This window comes from Lichenostomus cassidix, chromosome 12 (assembly GCF_008360975.1).
Source record: "Lichenostomus cassidix isolate B80296 chromosome 12, HeHo_3.0, whole genome shotgun sequence".
In the NCBI taxonomy this organism is placed as follows: Eukaryota; Metazoa; Chordata; class Aves; order Passeriformes; family Meliphagidae; genus Lichenostomus; species Lichenostomus cassidix.
The window spans coordinates 1,824,939-1,850,268 of NC_139493.1; the positions used below are offsets into that span (position 1 = coordinate 1,824,939).

The following is a 25,330-nucleotide window of genomic DNA, read 5'->3' on the forward strand; positions in this document are numbered from 1 at the left end:
AGAAACACTCCCCTCCAACGCAAGTTAAATATAACACTGCAACGCACAACTCAGGAAGTCACAAACTGGCACGTTTAAAATAAATCTGTGCTAAGCTGAAAGAATTGTTTGGTATTTTCTAAACGTTCACAGCATCCTCTTTGAAGCAAACAGCGCCCTGTGAGATCTGGGCACATCCTGAGTACCCAGGAGACAAAATATAGTGCCAGCAGTGTTTGAAAAGAATAAATAATAGTGAAAAGATGATGCACAGAGGTGGCTCTGTCAGCAATCTTCAACTTTTTAGCAGAAGACACACCCAGGCCACAAAACATAATGGTTGTAAAGATTTTGGCCATGTCTTCTGTGTATGAACCCATTGCTTTAGTTTCCATCAGTTCATCTCTGAAGTTTATACTAAGCTGTAGTAAAATGCTTTTTCTCTGAATTTACCCCCAACTGGAGCTTCCCCAGTCACCAGGACCAACATGAGCCACCCAGTCAGGCTGGCACTGCCACAGGTGAGCTCCTCACACTTCCCAAAAATCCTGGCAATTCCCTGAGAATGAAACCCTCCCAGCTCGTTGCCAAACGCTGAAATGAAGGGAAGGACAGCTCCTTACCTCCAGCGTGGGGCGGCGGCCCGCAGAGCAGCACCATGCCCTGGCCCTGGCGCACCGACACCGTGCTCCGCGTCCGCGTCTTGAAGTTCTCCAGGTCTGCCGAGAGAGAGAGAGAGAGAGCTCAGTTAAAGGTGAGCAAAGGCTTCTGGAGCAAAGCACAAAGCTTCCTCAGGATGGGGAAATGAGGCAAACATCAGCTGGGAGGGTGGGCTGGTGGTGCCTGGGCAGTGTGGGGCAGCAGGAGGCTGAGGGGATCAATAAAGGATTGGGAAATGCTTTCCCCAGGTGGAAAGGGGAGGAGGTGATGCTTTACCCACAGCAGAAAACACACCTGGAGGAAACCTCAGCACCTGTAATGCTGGGGGAGTTTTGTTGTGTGGATTTAGGGAGAATTACTGCCCTAAATCACCAATTCCACCTCCCCCAGCCTGTTTCCCTCCAGAACCCTCACTGCTGATGCTCTCCAGACCCTTCCTCCCTTCCCTCAAGGAAGTCTCCTGCACCAGCTGCATGGTAAGCCACAGAGGCTTTAATTAAATTAAATTCCTCCTTCCACCTCTCTCTTTTTCCTCTCCTCAGGGCCCGTGCACTGCAAAAACACAACTCCCTCTGCCCTCCTTGCACACTGGATTCAAGGGACTTGCAATGAGGTGAGGAGGTGACTGAGCTGAGCAGTGACACCTGGATTGTCACCTGCAGCTGCTTTGTGGGAGCACCAAGACATGGAATCACTTTGGCAGCCTCTGATCTTTAAAAACCTCCTGCATTCCAATTTTTTGGGGTTTTTTTTCCCTTGTTTCCAGCGTAGCTGAGCCTTGGTTTGGCAATTACAAACCTGTTGTCAGTGCAGGTGGGAACAAGAGAAAACACAGAGGTGATAAATATTTATCAGCAGGAACTGGTAGGAACATCATTATAAGGTTACAAGGATGGCAAACTGAGCCTTGAGTTTTATCCCCTCTTAAAAAATGTTTTCTGCACACATACTTCAAAAAAAAAAGAAAATAAAATCCAAAGTTGTGACTGCTTCATTTCCCTTTTTAGGAAAGAAACCTTTATGGGCTTTTCTCTCTTTCTTTTCTGGCTTAGGACAAACAGAAGAAAAAAAATCAATTAGAGAGATACATTTTTTCATTCCTAATTCTATAACATTTGTAAGGTTTTTTTTCAATTTTACAGGAATCACTACAACTTTCCTGTGGCCACCTGCCAGTGCACAGATTTTGATATATTCTGACTGCACATGGGCTCAGGAGTGGATCCCATCCTCTCTGAGGACAGCTGCAGGACGAGCAATAGCCTAAAGCCCAAATAGTGCCTGCAGCAATAAATGTGCTATTTTTCACATCAGCATTGACAAGAAAAGGATTGCTACCAGGAAAAGCACACTGTGCTTGGATGAACATCTAGGAAATGCTGGAAGAATGGTCAAAATCAACTGGAGGCAGCAAATAAAGCAGAGCATTCATCACTGGTGCTTTTACTGCAAACCATCAGGCGTTGGGAAAGCTCTGAAAAGCCTCTGCAAGTGCTTCAAATCTGGCTCTGAGCAAAATAACAAGATTAAGATAATTATAAGAAAGGCTAATGCCTCATCAAAGCCATCAGGCTGATTATGCTGGTGCTTTCTGAAGCCCACGGATTTATTTCTGCAACACCTCAATCGGGATGAACAATAATATCATTCAGGTTTTATTAGGGAGAAGGTTTGTTTAGAGACCACCTTGGAATTGCAGAGTGGATGGTTCAGCTCTGGGTTTCTGCCCTGAAAACACCATGGAGTTCCAATTCATCCTCAAACCCAAAATCCCCTGGGGAGCAGAGGAGGATTTTTGGTTTTATTTGCCAACAGGAGAACAAAACCACCCAGCAAACCCACAAAGCCATCAGATTAAAAGGAAAAAAACTGAGGAAGAAAATATTAACACTTGCAATTCCAGAGGTCAGTGTGCTGCCAGCAATTCTTGGGAGCTCACAGCACCAAACCAAGGACTCCAATGACCACAGGAAAATACTGTGTAAGCTCAGCAACCCCAGCATTAGAGAAGGATTAATAATTAGCAATTAGTAATGATTTCAAGAGGAGAACCCAACAGGGTGGTGCAGCAGGAATGCAGACAGGTTATTGTGAGTTACACCATTTAATAAATGACTGAGGATGCCTTCAAACACCTTCTCAACAGTATCAATTCCAAACCAAGCTGAACAGACCCACAGAAGCAGAAAGCTGCATGAATTATTATTTAATTCCAGTCGGATGTCTTTAAAAGCAGCTGTGTGACTTTGGGAAAGTCACTCCAGCTCTTGGTGACAAAGTTTGCTCATCTCTGAGGACAAGGACTTCAGCTGTGCCTCCCAGAAGAGGCTTGATGAGCTAATATTTGCACAGAGCCCTGACATCTGCTGCTGGAGGTACTGGAGTGCAATGCACACACCACCAAACAGCCCTGGATGGGGGCTTGAAGGGCTTTTTGGGCATAATGAGATTTATCTGTTAAAACTCAGTGTTCAGGGCTACAGCTTGGGCAGGTTCTGGGGAGTGATGCCAGCCTGACACAGATCCCATTCCCCCAAAAATGCTCCAAACCCCAGGAGATGCTGGCAGCAGCTGGCAGCCCACCAGCTCCTCACTGGGCAGGGAATTACTGCACAGAATAACCTCCTTGCCAAACCTCAGGTGGGGTTTAGTAAAAGCTTGAGCAATCTGAAAAAATCCAAAGCCCCTCAAGATTGGGAAGTTAGTCTCAGTAAGTGGCATTTGGAAACTTTAATCAAAGCCACGTGGCTTTGCACAGTGAGAATTCCCCAAGTTGTCCAGAGGAATGAAAAGTTTCCCCCAAATTTTGCCGACAAAAATCAGTCTTTATAGCAAAGAAGATTCAATTAGAGGCAAAACGAAAGCACTGTAGTCTTTTATCCTTTCTTAGGACCTGCTTGGGTTTGTGCTTCATGAAGTTTGGTAACTCTTTTTCTAAGTGACTCCTAGGCAAGCACGGCAATCAAAGTTTTTAGGAAATATTTCACAGATGGCACCGAGTTGTGGGCAAACAACCAAGGTCCCATCAGCTCTCACAGGGTAAGATCTGCCCTCAGATTCCTGTATTTACATCCCTCACCACTTCAGAGCTCCTCTGATTGCTGCAGTGCTGAGACTTCCACCCCAGCAGAGCAGCCACACAACCCCCCTGGCTCCCATTATCGGCTGCACCAGGGAAATTCCAGAATTCCTGAGCTCAGCATGCCCTGGCAGCCTGACTGCAACACCCAGACTTCCCTCAGCAGCCTGCTGCTCTCAGGGCACTGCAGGCTTGACAGAGATCCCTATTTTTTGTGAAAGCTCAGCTCTGTTTTGCTGGCCTCTGTTTGCCCGAGGAGCCTTGCCATGGTTTGCTTTCCTTTTTTCCCCACACGTGCCTATTTTTAGAACACAAAATGCTTCGTAATTATGCTGGTTCTGCAATTAGGAGAGACCCCTCTGTGCAGGAGCTATTAAAAACCACCCCAAAAAATATTACAGAAAATTAGCTGAAGAGCAGCTGATGCAAATTGGTGGTGGCAGGTGTCTGCATGTCCTTTAGAAAGCCAATTTCTGTGACTGTACCTCGTAGGAGGAACTCTGCTGTGCAGTGCCTTGAATGACACGCTGTCAAAAACTCACCATTAGTGAGCCCTTTGTCATTACATTTCAGGGCTTTTTTTTGCTAGTGATTAGAAAAGCAGTGTGGCTGCTGTTTTCACCTATTATTCTTGCTGAACTGCTATGAAACTGTTGCTGCCTCTGCTGTATTCCAGCAGAACCACACACACATCAATCACTGCTTCACACATCACTGGATTTTAATTGCCGAAGAAAAACGGGACTAAAAGGCTCAGAAAAATAAAAATGTTAGTGGATTTTAGGCTGCTGTCTTGCTTCAAAGTCAGTCTCTGGAGAGTTCTGTAAAGCAAATTTGATGACATATCAGTGCCAGGCTCAGCTGAGTTGGTGTGAGCAGCAAGGAGCCTCCAAACCCAGGATCTGCATCCATGTGGGTCATGATTCCTGCAGAGGGAGATCCCCAGTGAACCCTGACAGAGGAACACACAGGCTCTGCCCAGGAGCAGCACAGGCAAGGAGGAGGGAGGGTGATATCCACACATCTGGGCATCAAATGGGAATTTTTGGGAATTAGCACTGGACACTCCAGGCTGGTCATCATTCCAGCTGTACTAAAAACAAGTTTGTGGTCAGGGCATCACTGAGATGAGCAACAAATCCTTGGATCAGCATTTGAGGAGTTCTTTTAGTCAATTTATATTTTATGGGGGTTTGTGGTTGGTATTGCACCTTTGAGGCTTGGTTGTGCTTTGAGCACAGGAAAATTCAGCAGTTAAATAGGAATCTGATAATTTAGGAACTGATAAATTAGAAAGTTCAAGGCATATTTAGTGGCAATTTGGGGTATTCTGTAGTGGACAAATCACCAGCTTTACTAATATTAAATGAACTTTAAAGTTCATTTAATATTAGCACCCATACAATAGGAAATAAGGATATATGATTAAGATAAGATGTAATTAACACAGGTTGGAGGAACTCCTAGGAAGGAAAGCTCCTTACCTGCCACCCAGAACCCTCAGCAGGATTTTCCTGCTGGTATTTATGGCCCCAACATCTCCAAAAACTCTCTCCATAAACCTACACCTGACTTTTAAAGCTGGGTTTGTGTCATCATCCCTTCCACCAACACCCACAGATTAAGTTCTCCAGGCTGTGTCCTTGCTGCTGTGTCAGGACTCCACAGAAACTGTGTGGGTTGGAATAAAACCCCTTTGATGCAGAGCTTAATAGAATTTTAGTTTAAGAGCTGGTGTTCTAATGAATAATTTTGAGAGCCACTGATTTGAGAAATAGTTTACAAGTCTGGGGATGAAAGCTTTCTAATTTGACCTTTAGAGCAGAAATTTCACTGGGATTTCTACTTCACCAGGGAGAAAAGAAGAGAAAAAGAAGTTTTAGAGGTAAATAGCTCACCATTCCCCCACCCTGCCTCCCTGTGGATATTTTCCCTTGGACTTTATTACTGTGGGCATGAATAAGACACTGCTTGGGCATTTTTACCACTCACACCTCATCTCTGTATCAACTTGAACTTGGACATCCCTATTCTGTTGAGACTCTTAATTTTCTCAAGTCTTTCTGACCACCATCTGTTAAATACAGACTGACTTTCTGCACCCACATGGCTAAAATTCCACCTCTGGGATTTGATCTTTGCTTTCCAACAGGCAGCAAGGCAGCCCCAGAGCTGTTTTGCCTTCCTTCACACCACCCATCTTATATCTAACAGGAGCTCTTAGAAATTCCTGCAAGGCACCCATTTTTCTTCTCCAAAATCAAACCACTCTTCTCTGTGATATTATGGAAAAAAAAAAATCCTCCTTGTCTTCATGTTCCACTTCATAAAAGCTGCCTGTTTGCCTTCTATCTACAGGAAATATTTCAAACATTTATTTTGAAGCAGCTCCTCTGCTTGAGACAAAATGCTGAGGACTCTGAAAATTTTATTACTTTAATCTAGAAAATCTGGGCAGACATTTCCCCTTGGGTTGACTCGAATGGGGTTATTTCACTGGCAGAAGTTTTTTATCTTTTCCTAGACAAAAAAAAAAGCTCTGTTTGCACTTTCCTGCAGCACAGAGGATTTTGTAGTGGGCAGAGGGCAGAAGTGCCAGGGGCACAGGGGATGCTGCTCCTCTCTTTGGGTCATGTCTGAGCATTAGCACTGCAGAGCCTCACCAGTTCCCAAAAGGCTCTGCTGCATCTTCCTGCTCTGCAGGGACAGCAATGTGAATTCAGACCCAAAATAACGTAAAATAGAATAATTGACTCATAGAATTCATTAAAGCTCACCCAGTCCCACGGCAGGGACAACTTCCACTGTCCCATTCTCCTCCAAACCCATCCAACCTGGCACTGGAACCTTCCAGGGATCCAGAGGCAGCCAGAGCTTCTCTGGATAACACAGCACAAGCTCTCTCAGGAGGAAGTTTCAAAGGGAAATTTCCCTTTATTTGATAAAAACCCAAACCAAACCCACCCCTTGGAGATCCTGGTCCTCAGAGGGTGTCTGGTGGCTCAGCCTCCCCGTGGAAATGCACATTTTGATGCTCAGCACTGTCTCCTGCAGTGTTGATATTTCTCCATTCTGCTCCTCCCTGATGCCCAATGAATAATGAAATGCCAGTGATGTTTGCTGCAGATGGAAAACCAGCACAGGACAGCTCTGCAGGAACACATCAGAGCTCCTCATCCTCTGCATGCCAACCCTGACTGCTGGCTTTGCTTTCCAGAGGGAAAACAGGAAAGAAAAAACAAAACCAACATAAAGCAGCCACTGGGATAAAGTTGTTCTGCACTGGTCTTGCATCCCAGCAAGAGGAACAGAAACTTTCTCACAGTGTCACCTCTGGTCTTTGCCAAGGCTGTGCCTGACTGGGGATTCTGGAGATGTAATTTCCACACATTCAGAGAAAATATTGATTTGCATTGATACAGAATCACTAAGGATCATCCAAGGGACAAGAATTATTTCTTTAACTAGGTAAACATTAGTTCATTCACAGGAAAAAGGGAGTTGCTACAAGAAACATCCTAATAACTGAGCAGATAACACAGAGCTCCTGACTTGTCCTGCTCTCCATCCACTGGACACACAAACCAGCAAAAATGATTAGGATGTGCCATGGCAACATAACCCCATGGCTCTTCAGATATTCACTACTCTAAAATCAGCTTTTGCAAGATGTTTGGGTGTTCATTTTATAAAAACTCACATCTGCATTTAGTTTTCAAAAATACAGCCCCAAGATATAATAAAAAAGAGGCATTTTGAATACATTTTGTTTTACATCGTAAAGGCAAAATGAACAAATACGGAGAGAGATGGGGAAAAAAAAAAGTCAAAGCTGTTCCTTGCTTTCCCCTAAATTTCTAAAGCAGAAGAAGCACTGTGGTGGTGTGACTGACCTGTGATCCTCAGCTGGCTCCAACCCCTCCCTGCCCTCTCCAGAGAGAAACCCAAATTCACTTCCCAAAAAACAGCACAAGCTTAGGAGATTCCCAGCTTTAGGACAATGAGCACTGATTATTTCCAAGTGCCATGGCTTTAGGTAATAATATATTCAGCTTATTTATAACCCTGGGGGGGAAACAAAGCAGGTGAAAAATCCTCCATTTCTGCTCTGAGTTAAGGGTCCTTCTACCCCAGATGAAAGTAAAGTAGGTTATAGATCTATCCTCTGCTGCAAACTCCCTGGTGGTCCTATTCATCAGAAAAAAAAAAAAAAAGGAAAAAAAAAGGGAAAAGAAAAGGAAAAAAGAGGAGCTTACATGAGGCTTAGCCTAGTTTTCCACCCATCAGGGACTGTGGGAAGGAGCAGAGGTTGGGAGCTGAAGTCTGCCCTGTGCTTGCCTCAGTCAGGATTTCAGCACAGGAGAAACACTAGGATATGGGAATGTATGGAAAAATTCAAAGAAATGTGCTTTTCCCCATGTTAAGATCACACCAACCCCAGTCTTGAGGGACAAGCAGGTGGAGGGGCTGATTTTGGATAAGAGCAGAGGACCTGGGGTTGATATAAATGGCATTTCTCCTTGAAAAGGCACTGGAGGAGGAATTGGGGATTTGACATTTGGCAGGAACCACACAGTTTAAAGATCTGAATCTTTGCAGAGCTGAGGACATCCCAGTCAGGCTGAGCTCTGCTCTCACAACAGGACAAGGCATGGAGGAAAACAGGGATGGCAATCCCAGTGGGAATGGGGAAACCTGGCGAAATGGGATCTCTGCAGTGGGCAGAACTGGACATTCCAGCCCCAAAATGACATTTATTAGCAGAATTTCAGGTTGTTGCCCCACAGCAGCTCCTGGGCACCACAGCAAAACCCTTCAAAGGGCCTGGAGGCACAGAGGGCTGGAAAGGCTTCAGTGGGAAAAGAGAGAGATTGTGGGGGATGTAGGGGAAATTGGGTCATGGCAAGAAAATCAGTTCCTGAAGATGCAAGGAAAACTAAGAAAATGAAATGATTTAAAGCAGATTTGGGGGTCCTTGGTCTAAGCTGTGGTGATTTCAGTGAGCACAGAGCAGAGGGAAGGACAGCAGCCATGCTCCCCTCACGGGAAACAGTGAAAACCCCTGAACAGTAGATCCCATTTCTCTAACAGCTCCTGTTTCAGACACCACTTTGAGGCACTTTTGTAACAACAGGGGGCAAAACAATGAGATGACTGAAAAGCAGCTCTGATTCAAACTCGATTTTCCTCTCTGGATACCCATTTCTAAATCAACAGCATGGGACAAACAGCAGTGCTGATGAGAAAGGCAACAGCTCCTGCCCAGCTCTTCTCCCACTCCCAGAGGGTTCATTTCCAAAGCAGCATCCTGCAGCTTGCAGCAGCTTTGTGAATTTGCAGGTGAAGCTGCAAACCCTGCTGAGGAGTTTAGGGCCAAATTGAGTGTTATCATGGCAGGGAAAGAATATTTCATCTAGGAGCACTGGGGATGGCTCCGTGGGGGAAGAGAGGGGTCATCTGTGGGGAAAGGCTTGCTCCTGTCCTGGGGAGGTGGTGATGGAGCAGACACAGCCTGGAGAGCCCTGGGCTGGGGGACACTGGGGTGACTCCCTGCTCCCCTCCTGGAGATGTGGAAAAATGTCTGCTTGCAAAGCTCTGGCAGTGAAAAACCACCTGCAGCCTCTGCAAGGTGAAATAAATCCTAAGTTCTCTCTAATGAGAGATGTTCCCCTATTGGTGTTTGGAAATCAGGAGGAACTGCCCTGCCTTGCTCACCCCTCTGGGATCATGAAGGACCTGCACATCCCTCAGCAGAGTTACAGAGGGAAAACCTGGCACTGTCCTGGTTCCTCTGGACCCTCTGCCATCAGGGCTGCCATCCTGGACAGGCTGGAAGGTCAGCACAGCCAGAGACCACCACAAAGTAAATGTGAACACACAGACCCCAAATACAGCCCTGAGAAGGTCTGCTGGGCAGGACAGGCTGAGGAGATGTGCCAGGGGTGGTTTAGGAACAGAGCAGCTCCTCAGTTCTCCAGAGGTGGTTTGGGGAAGAACTCTGCCTGGTGATTTGATGACTGTGGAGATGTGGGGATCAATCAGAGACATTAAGGTCAGAAATGACCCCTAAATCAAGCCCAAGCTTTGGGAAAACACCAGGGCCACCAAACCACAGCACCAAGTGCCACATCTACTGATTGGCTGAGCAATTCCAGGCATGGTGACTCCACCATGCCCAGGGCAGCCTTTCCTTAAGCTTAACCACCCTGCAGTGCAGGAACTTCCCCTGATATCCTCCCCTGGCACAACCCGAGGCTGTTTCCTCTTGTCCTGTCCCCTGTTCCCTCAGAGCAGAGACAAACCCACCCTGCCACCACCTCCTGCAGAGTGCCTGAGCAGCTCCCAGCACAGAGATGCTCCATTCTGTCCAAAATTCCATGGTCAGTGGGAATAATTTGGCAAGGACACCCCTGGCAGCTGATCCCCCCTGCCCTGCCAAAGGAAGGGGAGCTGAGCAGGCTGAACAAGCTGCAAACTCATCCCTTGGGGAGGGCTGGGGGCCAACCCTGGTGCCACTGAAAATCAATGGCAGCTTTATCTCCGTCCTAAACGGATGCAGCATCCACAGCAAACAACTTCAATCACATGTCTGGAGGGGTGGCTTCATCCCCAAAGTGCTGCCTCAGAGCTGTGCTGCTTCCCAGCCATAACTCCTCATTGATTCCGGGGTTATTTCCCAACAGAAACCACAGCACAGTGAATAAAATCGTCGAGCTAAGCCCCAGCCCCTTAAAATAAAAAGCACATCATTTAATCTAGTTCAGCTGTGTTTGCGTAGATCTTTGTGGAAAAGCCATTATTAGATCCATACTCAAGAGTTTAAAGCTTTTTTATTTTCTGAAAGGCTGTGTTGCTATAAGCACAGGGCTTAGGGTATCATTAATCCATATTCTGTTACTGTGGCACAGCAGATTCCTCCCTCTGTGAAAATATGTTCAATTTCAGAGACAACTAGCATGGAAAAATAAGAAAAGAGGGGGGAAGAGAAAGGGGGGAAAAAAAGGGAGGAGGAAGAGAGAAAAAAGGACAAATCTGAAATGAAAATGACATTTCAAAAAGCAAGTATTAGGGGAAAATATTAGCACTTTTATCATAATGAGTTTGTAACCTAAATACATATTTCAAGGATGAAATCACTGACCCTGCCTGCCCTCCAGAGGAGGCTGAATAGCTCAGTCGCAGTTTAATCTTCCCTGAAAAGGCTACAGAAGAATAACGCAGCCCTTGAAGAACAACACACATTACTGATGCCCAAAGATCCACAACTTAACTCTTAAAGGGAGGGAAAATGGCTTTCCACAATTTCATATAATGAAATTTCATAATTTCTTATCCTTAGCTTTCGACAAGAAGCTGCAGCTCTGCTTTAACCCAAAATAAACACTGAGCTGCCCATTTTCCCTTTTACACTCAGTGCCCACACCTGCTGCACCACTGAAATATGGGAAAGGTGAAATCCAGAACTATCCAGTCATCCTTTGGGGAGATTATGCTCCTTTTGAACATTTTGAAGCTTCAATTCTCCAATGAAAGGCAAAAAAAAAAAAAAAAATCAATGGTGAGATCCCATTTGCCAGAGCAAATGAGCAGAGGAGGTAACCTCCTCCTCAAAAAATTAAGATGTTTTACCCAGTATACTCCACATAATATTAGCTAAATAATGATAAATCAGGATATATATTCCTTATTCCCATTTCCCCTCTTTCTCACTCTGTGAGCAATTCAGAGAACACTGCAATCCACCAGGAAAGGCTGGGAAAGGAGACCCAGTTTTCCCAGTTTCCCCAGTTTTCCCAGTTTCCCCAGTTTTCCCAGTGGGAGCAGAGGCTCCCTCCTCTTACTCACAGGCAAACTGCAGCTTTGCTTCTCTGCTGACAATCGTTCCGAAGGGGTTTGTTGCCACACACTGGTATGTTCCAGAGTCCAGGGTTTTATTGGGATTATTGATCAGCAGGCTGCCTTCCACCAGGCTGTAGCGATAATCCATGCCCACGTCAATGCTGCTGCCATTTAACTTCCACCTGGAGCACACAATGCTGAAGTTAAACTCTGCTGATGCTCTTGGGTATTTGAAAACACAGCATGGTGTAAAAAAAGAAAGATTTAGAACGGCTCTGACTACTTATTAAAAATAAAAAAAAAAAGGCACAAAATGCAAATTTCCTCAGCAGTATTGAAATATTCCGGTATTTAACTGAGAGAGCAATATCCTTGACATATATTTCAGTCTCTGAAATGATTAATGCTTCTGGAGTTGCTGGTGCTGCTGCTCTTTGGAATTAATCATTTGGCAAGGGGAAGTCCCTGAAACAGGATCTCTGACCCATTCAAGTCCATGGAGGATTTTTTTCCCCTCTCCCAACTTGCTGGTTGCTTTTTTATAGATTTAGGACAATTCCCTGCCAGATGTTGTCCCAAACTGGGGCAGTGAGGAATTCCTCACTCCCCACACTCCTGGATGGGGTGAGGAGAGGACACAGCACCTCCCATCTCCTGAGTGTGCAGAGAAACCATGGAAATGTGTTTTACGCCAGGAATCCGTGGATTTTATGGCATTAAACCCCTGGCTGTGTCACCCACAGCATGGAGACTGAGCTCTGGTGACTCTGAGTGGGTTCAGAGTGGTGTTTGCTGGAGAGCAGAGCAAGAGAGGCACCAAAGGAAGGAGAACAGCAGCAGCAGTGGTTTACAGCACAACATCCCTGCAGCAGCACAGCACCTCCCTCCAAGGATCCCAAAGCAGCTACTAGAGCTGCAAATCAAGAGCTTTGTCCATGTTCATGGAAAAGAATGGTTAATCTGACTGCCAGGACTATTCACAGGTATGTTGTAACCCTTTTGAACTCCTGTCCAGATTTTGTGATTGAGTTGCAATACCTGCAGATTTCCTGATGTGCATTCCCTCAGTTCCTGAAATCCCATAATATCCTCAACTGGAAGGAATCCACAAGGATCATCAAAGTCCAGCTCCTGACCAGGACACCCCAAAAACCCCACTCTGTGCATCCCTGGCAGTGCTGTGCAAACACTCCTGGAGCTCTGGCAGATTTGGGAATGTCACCATTCCTGGGGAGCCTGGGCAGTGCCAGCATCCTCTGGGGGGAAGAACCTTTCCCAAAATCCAGCCTGACCCTCCCTGGCACAGCTCCAGCCAGTCCCTGTCCCTCAGGAGGAGCTGCAGCCTGGCTGGAGTTTGGTTGGGATTTTTTGGGATCAGCGCTTTGGTAGCTCCAGGGGCATCACCGAGTGACACCCAGAGGACAAAGAACAATTAAAGACTGAACAAACCCGATGGTTGGTCTGGGATTCCCTTTCACTTCACAGCTCAGCTTCACTTTCTTCTCCTCAGAGTCCAGGGGGAAGATGACACTGTTGGGCTCCTGCAGGAACACTGGCCCGTGCAGGGTGTTGTCATCTGCATGGAACAGGGAAAGGGACAGGTCAGTCGTGGGTCTCCATCTGCCCACACTTAAAATATAAAATAGTCATAGCAGCAAGAGGATGTGTATCATTCACCTTGGAGGAGATCTGATGATGTTTTATTTGGTTTAGAACAGATTTTTTTTTCCCAAAAGGCACTGAACCTCACGTGGAGTAATGAGAATGTCCTACACTAAACAGACAGAATGAAACCTTACCCAAAGTTCAAACAATGGGAACAAGCACTGCTCTCATAGCAAAGCTCAATTCAGCTCAGAATCCTTAGCTTCACCTTTAAAAATGGAAATATTTTCTTTGCAAATGAAAACCCCACACTGTCAAACACCATAATAAAATAGTAATAAAACCCACAATAACAAACACAGTAATAAAATCAGCCAGAGGATCCCCAGCACAACAGGTTCTGCCACCCCTGGCTGAAAGCTTCCTGCAGCCATGGGGTGTAACTGAGCATCACCCCAGCACTAAGGATGGAAATCCCTTTGCCCCCTGCCCTCTCCAGGCTCTGACACCTCAGCAATCTCCTGGCACCAACCCCACATCTCCCAGGAATGAGGGACCTGAGAGCTGCTGTGTGACCAGCACTGACAAGGACATTCCACACCTGTGCCCTTCAGAGGGTTAAAAACTCACACTAAATATAGGTAGAAGAGTGAAAATACTTTTCCAAAGCAACCTGACACGACCTTCATAGAGCTCAGGAACCATTTCACAGCAATCCAGCAGGCTGAGGCTGGGATTACTCAAGGATACTCCCTCGTGCTGACTTTGGTTCCTCATTTTAAAATACACTTGGATGTTTTGAGCTGTTAACTCCTTCCCATCTCCTTTCCTCTCTCCTCAGCCACTTTCTGTTTTCACCTTATGGTTTTCTCCTGGCTCAGAGCAGCTTCTCTCTGCCCAGCACTGCAGCAAGCACAGAATTTCAGGGAATTCACTGATACTGCTCCAAACACCCAGAGAAAGATCCAGTGGAAATTCACTGCTCTCCATCCTGTTTGTATCAGACAGCTTTATCTCCACAGTGGCTGTTCAGAGCACAAAAGAAACCAACTTTTCTTCCCTGAGAAGATCAGCTATCTTGATTTCATGGAGACTTTTCCTCTCATCATTGTCACTGTCTGGCTGCTCCTCCAAGTTTAGTGCAAGTGAGGACACAGTGGAAGTGCTCACAGTCAGAGAGTCCTTCAGCTGGATGGAAGGAACCTTGATTGAACATTTTTAGATAGTTTTCCCATCTTTTCCTGCCCTGTCTTTACAGCAGAGTCCATTCTTTGAGTGTGCAGGGACTGGCAGGGATGTGAGCATGGAATTCACTTTATCCAGGCTGCTGGAAGCCCAACTGGATGGGCAACAGGAAATTTGTGGGTATGGGAGGCTAAATGAATTAATAAAATAGAAAGATGATGGGATGTACAAAAAATATGGGAAAAAAAAGGAATGAACAGAAGACAATGGATCTTCCATATGGAAGGAGGGTGAGAATGAATGGGAATAGCCTTTGCTGGAAATCAGCTGGATTTACAGGGACAGAACAACAGCCTTTCACTCCAGGGAGAGCAAATTCTGCCATCTCCACGGAAGTATTTCAGAGAGACTCTGCCAGGAAGGTCATAAAGAAAGCACCTCTCCCTTGTGTCTCCTCCCTCAGGCCTCACCACAGCAGAGGCTGCACTGAGCACACAGTCACTCGTATTTATCTTTATTTTTAATTACACGTTAACGATACCTGACTGCAACTCATCTGTTATTCAAAACACACCTCACATCATCTCCAGCATTAAATTCCACCTGTGTGCAACTCACTGGTGCTGGTGGGAAAAGATAATAATAGCCATAAAGCATATGGGACTGGATTATGGCATCCAGACTTGTTCTGAGACCCAGGGCTGCTTCCCTCCCTGAGCAGCCTCAGCCACCCTCAGGAAGGGTTTTACAGTCTGGCCCATAAAGATTATAGCTCTGAGTACTGTATGAGTGGGTTTGAAAGCAAGAGATTTAATATATATTTGAATTCATCCCATTTTCTCCTTGGAAAATGCAGAAGCTGACCTGGTGCTCGAGTCCTGTGTAAGAGTTGCTTCAAACACCAGGGACACAGAGGCTGGTTGTGGCACAAGGCTGAGCATCCCAGATAATCCAGTTAGGGGCTGCTGACTCAGGGATGTGTTGTATTGCCTCTGTCACCTGCCTCACACCCTTCTCTCTGCTGTCATTTGCTGTTATTTCAATTAGAGAATGCCAATTTCTATCACATCACACAAAAGGTCAGACTCTGCTCCTCCTCCCATTGCAGGAGAGCACACCTTGAATTAAAAATAAACAGTTTATCTGCTCGAGGTGGGCAACAGGAGCACATCTAAGGGTCCCAGAGTGTCCCCACATGTCCAGGACATGTCCTGGCTGCAGGAGCAGAGGTTGGGGTGCAGCAGCCCAGGGTGAGGCACTGCTCTTCCAGGGATGAAGAAACTGCTCCACACCATGGGAGTTACGTGAGAAAGAACCATCACAACCTCTCTGTGCAATTAATTAGTGAGCAAATTGCAATTTGTGAATTTGTGCAACTTTTCACTTGTGCAAAGAGAGCTAAAGGTAGAAATAGTCACCAAATAGGTGAAAACACTGCACAGTGACTTGTCTACTAAATAACTCAATTTACCTAAGCTAAATGAAAACCTCATGAAAGATCAAATGGAACCACTTCCAAATATTCCACCTGCTGCTGGCACTGTGGAATGTTCAGCTTCTATATGGCATAAAAAAATTCCTGTTAGCCAGCAAGAGGAAAAATCCTGGTGCGAATTTCAGACAAACAGCACTGGGCAAGGCAGGCAGAACTCTGCGAGCTCTGCAGCCTGTCAGGGGAACAGAAGAACAGCAAAAACCTTGCCCCACTGAGTAGATAAAATTATTTTGAGTGCCTTTCTTCTTCCTCTTATTGCTGCCTGTATATCACCAAGATAAGCAAGTCCAAACTATTTAATCTTCAGCCTGTAGAGTTGCTTTGCTACAGCCTTAATGTGTGATGGAAATCACTGCAGCCCAGATCCCAACCCTGTGTGATAAGGGCTGAGCCACAGAACCTGACAGAGGAGCAGGATTTGGTTCACAGAGCACTAAAGAGTTACTAATAAATAAAACAAGCTGCCATCTAGATTCTCCCAGGCAGAAAACTACAAGTGCCTGCAAGAGGAACAGCGATTTTTGACTAAGTTGTGTTGCTCAGATGTTTATTGCCAGCACAGCATTGCTCTGCTGAAGTGTCTGCTTTCGCTGGGGAAAAGTTTTGCTTTTTTGGATCACTCTGAAATAGATGAATTTTACCGTTTTTATGATAAATTAAAAGTGGTAACTTTATTTCTGTTGCACTATTGTTCAGGGCCTTGCACTCCAAGGGTGATAACACTTTTTTGGCTTATCACTGGTGAACACCACCAGCAGCTCAATCCACAGGAACCACCGAGGCAAGGAGGAGGCTCTTTGCCTCACCTTTCCCATCAGACTGTGTTTAATAGACTCTCTTTGGGTCATTCCAGCCAAAAATAAGAAGGAAGCAGTGCATGTCTGTGTATAAAAACCTGAAAATGCTCAGTGATTTTAGCCCACATTCCCTTTACACCATTCCACTGCTGCTGCCACTCCTTACACATTTCCTACTGTCCCAGGACAACGAGCTAAATAACCTTCCCAGACAAGTTAAGTGGTGAGACACTCCCAGGACAGATTTTCTGAGTTACATTTCTTTTGAAGAGACCAAAATGAGTTCACCCAGAAGGAACATGAGCCGCCCTCAGCTTAAGACAACCTGCAAACAAGAAAAAAAGCCTTTTTTCCCCCTCCTTGTCAGATAAAACAAATGTACTCCTGCTCTGGGTCTGCCTCCTCTGACAGAAGTGTATTTCTTTCGGTATGAGGCAGGATGTAGGAAATTTCAGTGGATTTCACAATCAAAGAAGCATTTCAACCACAGAAGGAGGTGTGTGCCCATATGGCGTTGGATGGAATGTGATAGATCATTTAGGAGAACATTCTGCTCGATATATATATTTTTTTCCCCTAGTGAATCACAAAACCCATTAAAAAAAAGCCAGATTAATTGGAATGCATTCCAAATGAAGAGTATATTTGCTGTGTCCCTCCAGTACCCCAAAGCTGAGAGCCAGCAGAGGCAGTTGGATGCTAAATGCTTGTCATCTCCCCGTGCTTTTGAGGAATTGAAACATGGGGAATGTCAGCCGAGGTTAATTCACACCAAACAGGTGGAACCATTCCTATTCTCTCTGAACATTAAGCCTGGTGACAGATACTGTTACCTAAATAGAGCTGCTTTAATTTCCATTGAAAGTTATGGCCAATTTGAGAGAAAGTTTAATTGAATATTCCACACCGTGGGGAAAGATAATAACTAAACTGAACAGAGAATTCTTGGAGTATATCCAGAATAAATGAGAAAAATCCTTTCCTTGTTTGCTGCCGAGGGAATTGCTTCCTGCTCAGTGTGCTGAGGTGTTTTCATTCAGTGCTACAAGTCAGTATTTCTTCGAGACAAAGCTGCACCTTGGGAAGAGCAACTCTTCGGCAAAGTGGGAAGTGGGATGGGTAGGATGGATAGGACAGCTCAAGGGCATGGCTGATTACCACTCCAGGCTGCTCCTCAAGGTGAGAAGCTGCACTCCATCCTCCTCAGCAGGAATGTTCTCCATTGCATGGCTCAATCCTGATTTTTCACCATCACTTCTATTCACATCAACCGCAAATGGCGCTAATGGCTTTGGAATTAAAACCAAGAATTTCTTACACCACACAGTCCTGCTACAGCTAATCCCAGTGAACAAAACCCATTAGAGGTGCTTCCCCTTCAAAGAAAAAAAAAAGCTATTTTAAAAGTGTGTGAAGTGTTGTTTTTCAGGGAAAGGCCTCGTAGCTCTGCCTCTTTGGTGATGCAGGGTCTCTCCCTCAGCCTGGCTGTGCCACAGCCATACCCCAACTATTTACAGGATGAATTACAGCAAATGCCATCAGATCAGCAGGTTTCAAATCAAATGTTGCTGCCTGGTCACACACACAAACATGGACATTCCCTGTGCCCCCAATCCTGGGTCTAGACAGCAGGGAGAGGCAACTCGCAGCTCAGCACAACGAGTGACTTGTCCTACAACAAAAACCTGATTTAACAGGATGTAATTTGTGTTCTCTTAGCAAGTCAACAGCCTGATTATCATCACAGATGTTCCCTTCAGTACCCCACAAAAACACTGCAGAAAATCACAAATTTCTTCACTACTCAGCTTCTTCCCTGAGTCATCACAGCCAACAGCAGGAAAACAAACAGAGGAACTCTCAGTGCTCTGTTGAGGACAATATCAGCCCACGACAGAGCTGTGAGTAAATACAAAACAATAGTAATAATCAGATTAATACAACAGTAATGGTGCTACTACCAGGGCTGGGTGTTCTTGCACAGAGCTGTTTGGGAATAGAAATGTTTCAAAAGCCTGTACTAATTATTTATTGATTTATTAGTAAAATGTGAGGTGCTGATATAATTGCTGTCTGCCAAGAACACATTTCATTATTGTAAAACTTTCAGCTGTCCTGAGTGTGACAGGGACTATAAAGTGGATATATAAAAAAAGAACAAGTAGCTGGTTACATGTGCATATTTTAAAGTATTTCCTTTCCACAATACCTCCCTGGACTTGGATTGATTTTAATCTTTCCTGTAATGAGGAAGGAGTGTAAAGGCCAAGCTAACAAATGCCATCCTCCCCACCCCAGCAGCACACAGGCAGAGCTGTGAAACACTCGTGGTGAAAAAGCCTCTTCCCTTTAAAACCCCGAAGCCTCAGAAAAGACAAATCCCTGGGGCAATAACCTATAATCTCTGTCTCATCTATTGCTGGAAAAACAAAGAAAACTCTGGCAATGTGTCCAGGCTCTGGATTGATTGAGGAGCCAAACTCTGCAGAAAGCTTCAAGGTGAAAGGAGCTCTCTGGCTCTTTGCTTCAAGGTGAAGCCTCTTTTCTCTTCCCAGGTTTAAGTACATTAGCCACTGTCAGGAGGAAAGCTGATTCCTGCCAACTTTTCATCCAGCTATTTACAGAGGGGTTTAGGCCACGGATTCCCTTCTCAAATATTGTGAATAAGCAGATGGAATTACTGGGGCCTCGTGAGCTCGCTGGGAGGAGGAAGGAATTATCAGCCTGGCACACTCAGAGCTAAACACCTGTAAATTAATTTGCACCATGGCACTGGGCAGAAAATGCACGTGGGGTGGTTCAGGCTGCCAGTGGGGCACTGAAATCTGCCTGTTCTGGGTCAGGAGCACATAATCTGCAATCAGGGCGAGGAACACAGTGTGTGCACAAGGGAGTCCATCAGGGGTTCCATCCAACAGGCTCAGGACTTTTAAACCATCAGCAAAGCACAGAATAAAACACCTATTAGTTAACTCAGGACACAGAGTGCACATTTCTCCTTGGCTGTTTGGTTTTGGCAATTCTGGAACATTTCCAGATCCCTGGGACAGCACTGCAATAGGACACCAGTGACAAGGTTCCACCATCTCCACCTGATGGAGGTTTGTTTCCTCCCTGTTTTGGAAAAAAACAAGTAGAATGAAACTGCAAACACATTCCTTCCTGTCACAGAACACTGGCACAGGCAAATTATAAATGTCTGACTCATTACAAATATTACACTCTGCAATTTTCTTAACTGCTTCTAAGTTGTTCAGCCCTTGCCTGAAGAAGAAAGGACAATATTTCAATATAATAAGTGAGTGCCCTCCTGAGCCATGCACATCCTGACCCTGGACAGGCAAACCTCACTCTCTCCTTTCAGTGCTGCTGAAGCAAGGAAGTGTTTAATGCTGCAGACAGGATCCCAGGCTGTAATCTCCAGGTGGTTGTGTTACATAAATGGATTTAAGGCAGTTGAAGTCTGCTCTGGGCACACCAGGCTGGCAGCTCAGCTGCTCTCAGTCCCCATAACTTCATTGGAGTGGCTGGAATTGCTGGAATTGCTCCAATTCAGGGCACTTCTGAGGAGCTGCCCTGCAGTTTTTCCACTGTTATTTTTCAGGATGTTTCTGCAGCTCTCAGCAGAGCAGGAATAAGAGCCAATCCTGATCTCCAGTGGGGAATTCCCTACACAGACAAACACAGAGGGCTCTGGAATCTGGGCCACCCCACCACAGGGACCCCCAACCCTCAAAATCACCCCTTATCCCCATTTTTCATCCCTGCAGAGGTCCCAGAGCCTCCATGCAAACAAACAGCAGAGCCTCACAAACCCAGCCTGAAAATTAACACCACTAAATGCCAAACTGAGGGAGGCTTAAATAAAGTTCTCCGAGTTCAATCATGAAAACATCAAAGGAGCAGCCAGGAGTACAATTTGTACAATCTGCCCACGGATAACATGTATGCCTTTAATTTTTTTTTTTTTTAAATGTTATGAACTTTCAAGTTAACACAGCAGGGAAAAGATATCAGTAATAGCTGTCAAAACCCTGACTTATGACTTCTTACACTGCAATTTAGCACTCTCCAAACCTGCTCAGATTGATGGCATTTGTGAGGAGAGCCTTTCTTCCCTCTGGTGTCACACGAGCAGGTTAAGCTTTCAAACGCTCCTCTCTCACCTCCAAAGAGCAGCGTGCTGGGGATGCCCCAGAGACAGAGTTCACCTCCAGTGGGCCATTTCAAACTCCCCTGCCCAGCACAGCTCTGGGAGGAAAAGCTCTTTTTTTATGGTGTTTCGATAATAGGAGAAAATTGCTCTCAGAGACAGAGTGATGCAATGTAAGGAAATGGATTTAAATTATGCCAGGGCTGGTTTAGATTGGATATTAGGGAAAATTTTTTCACTGCAAGGGTGGTCAGATTGAACAGGCTGTGCAGGGAGGGGGGAATCACCATCCCTGGAAGGGTCAGAGGGTGTGGGTGTGACATTTGGGGACACAGGAGAGGGGTGGGTTTGGCAGCGCTGGGGAATGGTTGGACTCAATGATCTTAGAGGGTTTTTCCAACCTCAACTACTCCATGATCCGATGATATCAAAGAGCCTCAATTACAGAGCCTCACACAGGAGTAAGAGCCTTTCCAAGGGTAAAATCTAATTTTTCATTGCTTATTGCTTCGTTGCTTATGAAGACATTGGTTCCTCACACAGAGAGCACTGATCCAGTGAGCTGTGAGCCCATTACTTTACAATTAAACCCCAAATTTAGCTTATTGTCTAACAAGAAATGATGGTTTACTGTGCTGATCACATCAACACCAAATGAAATCAAGGGAAATCAATCAGTCACTATGCAAAGTCCATTTATGCCAAGCCAATATAAAGCTGAAGCCTTACAGAAGTCATAGATTAGAGCTAAAATCTTATTCCTGTCTGTGTTTTAATATAAAACCCCCAAAATATCAGGAAGATGCCAAAATAGCAGCTGACTTGCGTTGTTCCTCTGAAGCTGTGAGTGTCTGGCTGTGGCAGTTGGGACACAAGCAGAGCTGTAGTGGTTTGTTTTTCTCTTTTGCTAAATTACAAGTCAGAAGTTAAAAGCAAGAAAATTAACAGGAATCATGTAATTTCATTCTGGAGCAGAGAAGGCTTAATGGGGAATCGAAATAATGTGCACTGCTTCAGCAATTTTTTCATTACAATTGCAAAAAAATAATGGCTTTCTGTGTCTTGAAAATTAAGGATTATGCCGGATTGAGAACACACTACAAAACCCCTGATTTTCCTTTTTTTTTTTCAGAAGCCTTGAAGACAAATAAGAAATTCTGCAAGCAGCCTTTTATCTGGGACAGGGAGATTGAGTTTTAACTTCTCCAGTAAGCACAGCACCACATTCCATAACCACAAATGTGCAGACCCAGTGATTAAACAGGGAACAACTCTTTGTGGAGCACTCTGCTGTCTGGGCAGCAAGAATTCCAAGCCACGAGGATGTTCCTCTTGACCCATTTGCTGCTCAAACCATCACAGCTGAGAGGATTTCATCCCTCTCAGCCCTGTGGCTGTGGGGAGTTTGTAAGAGCACTGAGCAAGTGGCCAAAAGCAGCTCAAAGACATGAAAACAAATGTAAAAATATGGAACCAGACATAAAGACATGGAATCAACCATCTTCCTTAAAAACTAATTTCTTTTTAAATAGGCAAGAGGTGGAAATGATAATGTATAATTAATACAGGGGGAATAGATATCAAAATGAGTGCTGGGCTGTCTGCTGATGCCCTTGAGGAGCAGCAAGAGCACAGAAGTGCCCAGCCAGGTGATTTCTTTCTGGGGGGTTTGACACAGATGTGGTTTTGTGGCTCAAGCAAATTTGCTATCCTTCCAGCTTAAACACACAAATCCTTCATTCTTCACTCATAAACTGCTTCGTGTAGCAAAGAATATCTTTGTCAGTGTTGGAGAGGCAGAATATCACTCCAGCCTGGTTGTGATTATTCTGTAGCAGTATAAAGTATCCCTGCCTACTGAGTTAAGGAATGATGGGTTTGGGTGGGAAAGGAACTTAAATCCCATCCAGTGCCACCCCTGCCATGGCAGGGACACCTTCCACTGTCCCAGGCTGCTCCAAGCCCTGTCCAGCCTGGCCTTGGACACTGCCACGGATGGGGAAAACAAAAAAAAACCTGTTAAAATCATGCCTTAATGCTGACTTTGCTGACACCTCAGCAGGTTTCTGGTCTGTCTGTCCAATTATCATCCTTTAATTAAGGATTGTTTTCCCTGTATTAAGTCAACTGTCAATTAACTACTACATCCTCCAACAAATCTATTTAAAAACCTGTAAGCTGCCCTTGTTTTCTGTTCTTATTGCTACAATTTTAACTTCTTTTTGAACTTTTATGTAAACTTTTCCTCGACTCTTTACTCAGCACAAACCTCCCCTTGGCTTCTCCCCAGTAAGCAAAATCCTGCTGGGCTCCTGCTGCAGCAGCATCACTTTGTTTACCTCCAGAAAAAGAATTTAAACCATTTCACCAGCAAAGAACAAATGTTTACAAAGCACACTGCACTGTGCCCATGTTTGCACTGCGCAGTAACGCAGGGAATACATCCCTGAAATATTCCTCTAATCCCACGGATAATTTTCCATCTTGCTGGGTTCAGTCAATGAAAGCACAGCAAGCCCCTGCTTACACAAAGCAACTTTTCCCTCCTGAGCACACGACCCACAGCCCATAATATGCACATTCCCTCTATCCCATACAGGCACCAGCAGTTTGCCTGGAAAACTCATTTTTTCCCCCCAAACCCCCCTGCAGCTCCCACCTCCTCTGCCACAGCTGCTGCGCCAACTTCCGATTCACAAAAGCAGAACCTCTTTGGAACCAAAATAAATACTAATCTTAAATTCAATGTACCCTGACAGCAAATAAGTTTGCTGTGCTTACTTCAGCATGAATAAAAAGCCCGCAAGGAGACTCCTACATAAGAGTATATTTACAAGTTCCATTACCCACTGGAGAGATTGATGTAATAAACCCATAATAAAAAGCCTCGTGTTATGGATTTCTCTAATGTTTCTTATCAAACAGCCTGTATTATCTGGGCTTGTGTATTCAATTTAAAATAGGTTTGCAATAAGTGCCTGGGAGCTGGAGGTCATTTTCCTGGAGTTTTCTGACACACAGTGTCTTTTCCTGCCCTGAGAAGCTCAAAGCAGTTTGGAGCTCAGTAGAGAACAGTTTACAAAGCAGGCAGATGGATGAATCTGAGAGAAAAAAATTGGGAATACATTACCTGAACACCAATTCATACCTCACAGCCACAGGACCCAGCACAGCTTATTTTTCTGACTAAACACAAGAGTGGAGTTGCTCCTCACTAGAGAAATAATGTTCACAGAAATTGTTTTGCCACCAATCCTCACCCCATTTGTATTTCATCATCTCACTTGTATTTCATCATCTCATCTGTATTTCATCATCTCATCTGTATTTCATCATCTCATCTGTATTTCGCCTCATTTGTATTTCATCTCAATTATATTTCATCTCATTTGTATTTCATCTCATTTGTATTTCATCTCAATTATATTTCATCTCAATTATATTTCATCCTGGCAGCACAGCCCAGGTGTTCCCCAGGACCTGAATGCTGACTGCCTTGCTTTGCTGCAGTCACTTCACCTTTTGGGTAAAAATAGCCCAAAATTGGGACAACAGATGTGGTGTTTGGAGGTGGAAGATATAGGTAAGCACTTTGTACCTATTTATTTCTTCCCTGGCGCCAGATTTAGCTAATAACCATTAGCTGCTAATTAGGATTCACAGCAATTTTCCTCAGGACCTGTTTCAAATCGTCACAACACAATTATGCAACACATTTGCCTCGTTTATGAAATCTTTTAAAATACATTTTTGTTTTCCTTTTCAGTTCTTAACCTCTAACTCCTCAGTGTCCCCTGCTCACTCTGAGCTCCATGGACTACATGAGAATATCAGTTTTCACTCCATCTCCCTTTCCCTGACATAATTTCTGTTAAAGCTTCTTCAATTAACCATTCAGTCCCTGTAAAAATGTGTGTCTCACACATGCTGGGAACAAACTGGCTCCAGCACATTTAAATAAATTAATAAATGTACCCTGCTGGCTTTTCAGCCCTGCTGATCTCTCCCAAGCACTGCCACAGCCCAGCAGCTCCCCAGCCAGCTCAGAGTGGAGTCTGAAGGCTGGGAGGGTGAAGGAGGAGCAGAGGCACTGATGGAAATATTCAGACTGGCAGGGATGACCAAAGATGCTCAGAGATTTTCAAAGCAGGGATTGTGCCAAAGGATTTCCTGATTCAGGGGGAAAAAACAGGATTTTTCTGGGGTTGTGTCTGCAAAAAACAGCCCCTGTTTGTAGGTAATGAAGCTGCAGACAGGGGCTGGGAGCTGCTGAAATAACAAACTTCAGTCCCTGACAAAGAGGAGTTGTTTCCATCTGTGCTGAACACCTCTCTGCTGGGTTGGGCTGGGTGGGATTTAGAGTACCAAATTTAACATTTCTGAAATCCAGCAGATTTCAGGGAGCACCCTGGGATGGTGGGAGGTGTCCCTGCCCATGGCAGGGGTGGCACTGGGTCATCTTTATTGTCCCTTCTCACCCAAACCATCCCAGGATAAAAAGGTGCTTGAAAAATCTAAATTCACACTGCATTTACTTT

At 45.0% G+C, this 25,330-nt stretch overlaps 1 protein-coding gene across 5 annotated transcripts in view; it reads right to left on the reverse strand.

The window, feature by feature from the left end:
- The window catches only part of LOC146431530 (contactin-4), a 246,066-nt gene that overhangs the window by 75,659 nt on the left and 145,077 nt on the right, over positions 1–25,330 (reverse strand). For all 5 annotated transcript variants that reach the window (XM_085072261.1, XM_085072257.1, XM_085072258.1 and 2 more), the window contains 3 exons: positions 13,007–13,133; positions 11,564–11,739; positions 603–698 (listed from right to left, as the gene is read on the reverse strand). In XM_085072261.1, the coding sequence (XP_084928387.1) occupies positions 603–698; positions 11,564–11,739; positions 13,007–13,133 (399 nt within the window). The remainder of the gene's footprint in view (positions 1–602; positions 699–11,563; positions 11,740–13,006; positions 13,134–25,330) is intronic.